The 8,160-nt window shown below is 54.3% G+C and overlaps 1 protein-coding gene across 1 annotated transcript in view; it reads left to right on the top strand.

Annotated features, from left to right (window-relative positions):
* The first annotated feature begins 5,120 nt into the window (after window positions 1–5,120).
* agxt2 (alanine--glyoxylate aminotransferase 2) overlaps window positions 5,121–8,160 on the top strand; it is an 80,439-nt gene continuing 77,399 nt past the window's right edge. Inside the window, exon 1 of the mRNA XM_070873615.1 lies at window positions 5,121–5,311. Coding sequence (XP_070729716.1) covers window positions 5,185–5,311 — 127 coding nt within the window. The 5' untranslated portion in view covers window positions 5,121–5,184. The remainder of the gene's footprint in view (window positions 5,312–8,160) is intronic.

Below are 8,160 nucleotides of genomic sequence, written 5' to 3'. Positions count from 1 at the left end.
GCTTTACAGATACACAACATCACTTCCCCGCAAAGTCAAAGTGAAAACTATTTACAAGGTGAGGTGGTCTGGAGCCTTTCTTTCCCTGGTGGACAGCCTCGGTACAAATGTCTGTTCTGGTGTGTTGGCTGTGCCCTCGCTGGGCTGGCGTGTTGTTGGCCCTGCAGGGCTGCTGGGTGAGCCTGGCCTTGCTGAGCTGTTGGGTGTGATGGGTTTGATTTCCTGGTCCGTGGTGGTGTCATTGATTCTTTAGGTGTGTGTTGTGGGCTCGAAAAAGGTGGTGTCTGCTGTGGGTTGTTCAGGGCAGTCTGTGAACCACAGCCTCATTTGGTCCAGGTGCTTTCTGCAAATTTGTCCATTGTCTAGTTTGACTACAAACACCCTACTCCCTTCTTTAGCTATCACCGTGCCCGCGATCCACTTAGGACCATGTCCATAGTTTAGCACATACACAGGGTCATTCAGATCAATTTCCTGTGACACAGTGGCGTGACCAACATTTACATTTTGTTGCTGCCGCCTGCTCTCTACCTGATCATGCAGGTTGGGGTGAACCAGCGAGAGTCTGGTTTTCAGTGTCCTTTTCATGAGTAGCTCAGCCGGGGGCACCCCTGTGAGCGAGTGGGGTCTCGTGCGGTAGCTGAGCAGTACTCTAGACAGGCGGGTTTGGAGTGAGCCTTCTGTGACTCGTTTAAGGCTCTGTTTGATGGTTTGTACTGCCCGCTCTGCCTGTCCATTGGAGGCTGGTTTAAACGGGGCCGAGGTGACATGTTTGATCCCATTGCGGGTCATGAATTCTTTAAATTCGGCACTGGTGAAACATGGCCCGTTGTCGCTGACCAGTATGTCAGGCAGGCCGTGGGTGGCAAACATGGCCCTCAGGCTTTCAATGGTGGCGGTGGCAGTGCTTCCCGACATTATTTCACATTCAATCCATTTTGAAAAAACATCCACCACCACCAGGAACATTTTACCGAGAAACGGGCCCACATAGTCGACATGGATCCTCGACCATGGTCTGGAGGGCCAGGACCACAAACTTAGTGGTGCCTCTCTGGGTGTGTTGCTCAACTGAGCACATACGCTGCATTGCCGTACACAGGACTCGAAGTCAGAGTCGATACCAGGCCAGCACACATGGGATCTGGCTATCGCTTTCATCATTACAATACCCAGGTGTGTGCTGTGGAGATCCGAAATGAACGTCTCCCTGCCCTTTTTGGGTAGCACTACGCAGTTACCCCACAACAGGCAGTCTGCCTGAATGGACAGCTCGTCCTTTCGCCGCTGGAACGGCTTGATTAGCTCTTGCATTTCAACGGGGATGCTGGCCCAGCTCCCATGCAGTACACAGTTTTTTTACTAGGGACAGCAGAGGATCTTGGCTGGTCCAAGTCCTAATCTGGCGGGCCGTGACAGGTGATTTATCATTTTCAAACGCTTCCATGACCATCAACAAGTCTACGGGCTGCGCCACCATCAACAAGTTTGCAGGCTGCGTCATTTCCACCCCCGTGGTGGGCAATGGTAGCCGACTGAGAGCATCCGCGCAGTTCTCGGTGCCTGGCCTGTGGCGGATGGTATAGTTATACGCTGATAGCGTGAGTGCCCACCTTTGTATGTGGGCTGAGGCATTAGTATTTATCCCCTTGTTTTCAGTGAACAGGGATATGAGGGGCTTGTGATCGGTTTCCAGCTCAAATTTGAGGCCAAACAGATACTGCTGCATTTTCTTTACCCCGAACACACACGCTAATGCCTCTTTCTCAATCATGCTGTCGGCCCTCTCGGCCTTAGACAAACTCCTGGAGGCATAGGCGACAGGTTGCAACTTCCCCGCAATGTTAGCTTGTTGTAATACACACCCGACTCCGTACGACGATGCATCACATGCTAGCACAAGTCTTTTACACGGGTTATACAATACAAGCAGCTTGTTGGAGCATAAACTGTTTCTGGCTTTCTCAAAAGCAATTACTTGTTTTTTTCCCCATACCTAGTTCTCACCTTTACACAATAACACATGTAGGGGCTCTAAGAGGGTGCTTAACCCCGGTAGGAAGTTACCAAAATAGTTGAGGAGTCCCAGGAACGACCGCAGCTCCGTGATGTTCTGTGGCCTGGGCGCGTTCCTGATAGCCTCTGTCTTGGCATCTGTGGGCAGAATGCCTTCCGCCGCGATCTTTCTCCCCAAAAACTCCACTTCTGTTGCCATGAAGACGCATTTTGACCTTTTCAGCCGCAGCCCTACGCGATCCAGTCGCTGGAGGACCTCCTCCAGGTTTTGTAGGTGCTCGGCAGTGTCCCGACCCATGACCAATATGTCGTCCTGAAAGACCACCGTGTGTGGTACCGACTTGAGTAGGCTCTCCATGTTTCTCTGGAAGATCGCTGCAGCCGACCGAATTCCAAACGGGCATCTGTTGTAGGTGAACAGTCCCTTGTGAGTGTTGATGCAGGTGAGGCCCTTCGAAGACTCCTCCAGCTCCTGCGTCATGTAGGCCGAAGTCAGGTCGAGCTTGGTGAACATCTTGCCTCCTGCCAGCGTCGCAAATAGGTCGTCTGCCTTAGGTAGCGGGTATTGGTCCTGTAGCAAGAAACGATTAATAGTTACTTTATAATCGTCGCAAATCCTGACCGTGCCATCACTTTTGAGTACTGGAACAATCGGGCTGGCCCAATCGCTGAATTCCACTGGGGAGATGATGCCCTCGCGTTTCAGCCTGTCCAGCTCGATTTCCACTCTCTCCCTCATCATGTGAGGTACCGCTCGCGCCTTGTGGTGAATGGGTCGTGCCTCTGGGACCAAGTGGATCCGCACCTTCGCCCCAGAAAAGTTTCCAATGCCAGGCTCAAAAAGGGAAGGAAATTTGTTAAGAACCTCGGTACATGAGGCCTCATCGACATGTGATAGCGCTCGGATGTCATCCCAGTTCCAGCAGACTTTGCCCAGCCAGCTCCTTCCAATCAGTGTGGGGCCATCGCCTGGGACAATCCAGAGTGGCAGTTCGTGCACCGTGCCCTCGTAGGTGACCTTGACCATGGCACTGCCCAGGACAGTGATAAGCTCTTTGGTGTACGTTCTCAGTCTCATGTGGATGGGGCTCAGGCCTGGTCTGAGTGCCTTGTTGCACCACAGTCTTTCAAACATCTTTTTACTCATGATGGATTGGCTAGCGCCAGTGTCCAGTTCCATGGCTACGGTAAGTCATTGAATTTAACAATTAGCATTATAGGTGGACATTTCGTAGAAAATGTATGCACCCCATGTACTTCAGCATCTGCCTCCTCTCTCTGAGGCTCGAAATTGCTTTGATCCACCATGGACCGATCTTCCTCTGCCACGTGGTGGTTAGCAGGTTTTGCAGAGCTTGCAGCTCGTCTGCAAGCTCATTGGAGGTGCCCCATTGTTCCACAGCTCTTGCAAACATACCCTTTGAAGCGGCATGAATAGGCTGAATGGAAGCCTCCACAATGCCAACAAGGTGTGAATTGCCTTGCATTCATCCTTTGTTGCGGACTCTGATTAATCTGGGTCACCTGAGGCCTGCTGGCAGTTGCAGACTTGTGGTTTCTGCCCTGTATATTTCTGCTCGCAAACACAGTTCCAGCTAATTTATGAACATTGCGAGCACTTGTGTGCTGAGAGATTTGTTTGGTGTTATCACTGGTGGACATAAACGCCTGTGCTATCGCAATGGCCTTACTGAGGGTCAGTGTCTCTACAGTCAAACGTTTTCGTAGGATGGTCTCGTGGCCAATGCCCAGTACAAAAAAGTCTCTGAGCATCTGCTCCAGGTAGCCATCAAACTCACATTGTCCTGCAAGTCGCCTTAGCTCGGCGACGTAGCTCGCCACTTCCTGACCTTCAGATCGCTGACACGTGTAGAACCGATACCTCGCCATCAGCACGCTCTCCCTCGGGTTAAGATGCTCCTGAACCAGTGTACACAGCTCCTCATACGACTTATCTGTGGGTTTCACTGGAGCCAGAAGATTCTTCATGAGGCTGTAGGTCGGTGCCCCGCAGACTGTGAGGAGGACCGCTCTCCTTTTTGCAGCGCTTCCTTCTCCATCCAGCTCATTGGCTACAAAGTACTGGTCTAGCCGTTCGACATAGGCTTCCCAGTCCTCACCCTCCGAGAACTTCTCCAGGATGCCCACAGTTTGCTGCATCTTTGCGTTAGATTCGTATTCTCGTCGCCAGTTATTGTGTTCCTAACACAGATGAGACTGCACACAGGGAGGTTAAAGTAACAGTGACCTCAGTCTTTATTAAGACACTTCAGAGTGAGGAACGGGCCTTAGGGGCCGGCTTATATACAGTGCTCCCAAGGGATGCTGGGATCCCTTGGGACTTCAGGGGATGCGCTCCCTGGTGGTGGAACATGGGAGTGCGTGCTTTACAGATACACAACGATCTGTCTCTCTCTCTCTCTGTATCTCTCTCTCTCTCTGTTTCTCTCTCTCTCTCTGATTCTCTCTCTCTGTCGCTCTCTCTCCCTGTCTCTCTGTCTCTCTCTCTCCCTGTCTCTCTCACTCTCTCTCTGTCTCTCTCTCTCCCTGTCTCCCTGTCTCTCTGTCTCTCTCTCTCCCTGTCTCTCTGTCTCTCTCTCTCTGTCTCTCTCACTCTCTCTCTGTCTGTCTCTGTCTCTGTATCTCTCTCTCTCTCACTGTCTCTGTCTGTCTCTCTTTGTGTCTCTGTCTCTGTCTCTCTCTCTCAGTGTCTCTCTCTGACTATCTCTCTATGTGTCTCTGCTCTCTCTCTCTGTATCTCTCTCACTCTCTCTCTCTGGCTCTCTCACTCTATCTGTCTGTCTCGCTCTGTCCCTATCTCTCTCTGTGTCTCTCTCTTACTCTCTCGCTCTCTCTGACTCTCTCTCTCTCTTTCTCTCTGCCTCAATCTATCTCTCTCTCTCTCTCTGTCTCCCTCCCTCTCTGTCTATCTGTCTCTCTCTCTGTCTGTCTCTCTCTATCTCTCACTCTCTCTATGTCTCTCTCACTCCCAGTCTCTCTATGTCTCTCTGTCTCTCTCCCTGTCTCTTTCACTCTCTGACCCTCTCACTCTCTATCTGTCTCTCTATCTCTCTCTATCGCTTTGTATAAAGTTCACAGGTGAGCACAGTTCAAGTTGCAGCCAGCGCTCGATTGGTGAGCTTACACCCCACCCATTTCCTGTGGGTAATGTGGATGTCAGGGAGAGTTTCTGTGCCGTGGAGAATGTCAGTGTTCCTGCGCTCGATGTGTGGAGCCCGAGTCTGGAGAGGGGTACTGGGAGCTGGAGCCAGGGCAGGGAGATCCCTCAGCTCGGGTAAGGGGGGAGAGGGATTGGGGGAGAGGGACTGTGTGTGTGTGTGGGACTGTGTGTGTGTGTGTATGTGGAAAGGGACTGTGTGTGTGTGTGTGTGTGGAAAGGGACTGTGTGTGTGTGTGTGTGTGGAAAGGGACTGTGTGTGTGTGTGTGTGTGGGACTGTGTGTTTGTGGAGAGGGTCTGTGGGACTGTGTGTGTGTGTGTGTGTGTGTGTGTGGGACTGTGTGTGTGTGTGTGTGTGTGTGTGTGGAAAGGGACTGTGTGTGTGTGTGGGGGGGGGAGAGGGACTGTGTGTGTGTGTGTGTGACTGTGTGTGTGGGGGGGGGGAGAGGGACTGTGTGTGTGGGGGGGGGGGGAGTGGGACTGTGTGTGTGTGTGTGTGGGACTGTGTGTTTGTGGAGAGGGTCTGTGGGACTGTGTGTGTGTGTGTGTGTGTGTGTGGGGGGGGGAGAGGGACTGTGTGTGTGTGTGTGTGACTGTGTGTGTGGGGGGGGGAGAGGGACTGTGTGTGTGGGGGGGGGGGAGTGGGACTGTGTGTGTGTGTGTGTGGGACTGTGTGTTTGTGGAGAGGGTCTGTGGGACTGTGTGTGTGTGTGTGTGTGTGTGTGGGGGGGGGAGAGGGACTGTGTGTGTGTGGGGGGGGGAGTGGGACTGTGTGTGTGTGTGTGTGTGTGTGTGGGGGGGGGAGAGGGACTGTGTGTGTGGGGGGGGGGGAGTGGGACTGTGTGTGTGTGTGTGTGGGACTGTGTGTTTGTGGAGAGGGTCTGTGGGACTGTGTTGTGTGTGTGTGTGTGTGGGGGGGGGAGAGGGACTGTGTGTGTGGGGGGGGGAGTGGGACTGTGTGTGTGTGTGTGTGTGGGACTGTGTGTTTGTGGAGAGGGTCTGTGGGACTGTGTGTGTGTGTGTGTGTGTGTGTGTGGGGGGGGGGGAGAGGGACTGTGTGTGTGGGGGGGGGGGAGTGGGACTGTGTGTGTGTGTGTGTGGGACTGTGTGTTTGTGGAGAGGGTCTGTGGGACTGTGTGTGTGTGTGTGTGTGGAAAGGGACTGTGTGTGTGTGTGTGTGTGTGTGTGGAAAGGGACTGTGTGTGTGTGTGTGTGTGTGTGTGTGTGGAAAGGGACTGTGTGTGTGTGTGGGGGGGGAGAGGGACTGTGTGTGTGTGTGTGTGACTGTGTGTGTGGGGGGGGGGAGAGGGACTGTGTGTGTGGGGGGGGGGGGAGTGGGACTGTGTGTGTGTGTGTGTGGGACTGTGTGTTTGTGGAGAGGGTCTGTGGGACTGTGTGTGTGTGTGTGTGTGTGTGTGGGGGGGGAGAGGGACTGTGTGTGTGTGGGGGGGGGAGTGGGACTGTGTGTGTGTGTGTGTGTGTGTGTGGGGGGGGAGAGGGACTGTGTGTGTGGGGGGGGGGGAGTGGGACTGTGTGTGTGTGTGTGTGGGACTGTGTGTTTGTGGAGAGGGTCTGTGGGACTGTGTGTGTGTGTGTGTGTGTGTGTGGGGGGGGGAGAGGGACTGTGTGTGTGGGGGGGGGGAGTGGGACTGTGTGTGTGTGTGTGTGGGACTGTGTGTTTGTGGAGAGGGTCTGTGGGACTGTGTGTGTGTGTGTGTGTGTGTGTGTGTGTGGGGGGGGGGAGAGGGACTGTGTGTGTGGGGGGGGGGAGTGGGACTGTGTGTGTGTGTGTGTGGGACTGTGTGTTTGTGGAGAGGGTCTGTGGGACTGTGTGTGTGTGTGTGTGTGGAAAGGGACTGTGTGTGTGTGTGTGTGTGTGTGTGGAGAGGGACTGTGTGTGTGGGGGGGGGGAGTGGGACTGTGTGTGTGTGTGTGTGGGACTGTGTGTTTGTGGAGAGGGTCTGTGGGACTGTGTGTGTGTGTGTGTGTGTGGAGAGGGACTGTGTGTGTGTGTGTGTGTGTGTGTGGGACTGTGTGTGTGTGGGGGGGGTGGAGAGGGACAGTGTGTGTGTGTGTGTAGGGGACTGTGTGTGTGTGTGTGTGGGACTGTGTGTGTGAGGTGTGTGTGTGTGTGGGGAGAAGGACTGTGTGTGTGTGTGTGTGGGACTGTGTGTGTGTGTGTGTGTGTGTGTGGGACTGTGTGTGTGTGTGTGTGTGTGTGGAAAGGGACTGTGTGTGTGTGTGGGGGGGGGAGAGGGACTGTGTGTGTGTGTGTGTGACTGTGTGTGTGGGGGGGGGAGAGGGGACTGTGTGTGTGGGGGGGGGGGAGTGGGACGTGTGTGTGTGTGTGTGTGGGACTGTGTGTTTGTGGAGAGGGTCTGTGGGACTGTGTGTGTGTGTGTGTGTGTGGGGGGGGGGAGAGGGACTGTGTGTGTGTGGGGGGGGGGAGTGTGGACTGTGTGTGTGTGTGTGTGTGTGTGGTGTGGGGGGGGAGAGGGACTGTGTGTGTGGGGGGGGGGGAGTGGGACTGTGTGTGTGTGTGTGTGGGACTGTGTGTTTGTGGAGAGGGTCTGTGGGACTGTGTGTGTGTGTGTGTGTGGTGGGGGGGGGAGAGGGGACTGTGTGTGTGGGGGGGGGGAGTGGGACTGTGTGTGTGTGTGTGTGGGACTGTGTGTTTGTGGAGAGGGTCTGTGGGACTGTGTGTGTGTGTGTGTGTGTGTGTGGTTGGGGGGGGAGAGGGACGTGTGTGTGTGGGGGGGGGGAGTGGGACTGTGTGTGTGTGTGTGTGGGACTGTGTGTTTGTGGAGAGGGTCTGTGGGACTGTGTGTGTGTGTGTGTGTGGAAAGGACTGTGTGTGTGTGTGTGTGGGACTGTGTGTTTGTGGAGAGGGTCTGTGGGACTGTGTGTGTGTGTGTGTGTGTGGAAAGGGACTGTGTGTGTGTGTGTGTGTGTGTGTGGAGAGGGA

This window comes from Pristiophorus japonicus, unplaced genomic scaffold (genome assembly GCF_044704955.1).
Source record: "Pristiophorus japonicus isolate sPriJap1 unplaced genomic scaffold, sPriJap1.hap1 HAP1_SCAFFOLD_526, whole genome shotgun sequence".
NCBI classification, from domain to species: domain Eukaryota; kingdom Metazoa; phylum Chordata; class Chondrichthyes; family Pristiophoridae; genus Pristiophorus; species Pristiophorus japonicus.
The sequence above is the reverse complement of the archived record's forward strand: the minus strand, read 5'-3'. Positions and strand labels throughout refer to the sequence as shown.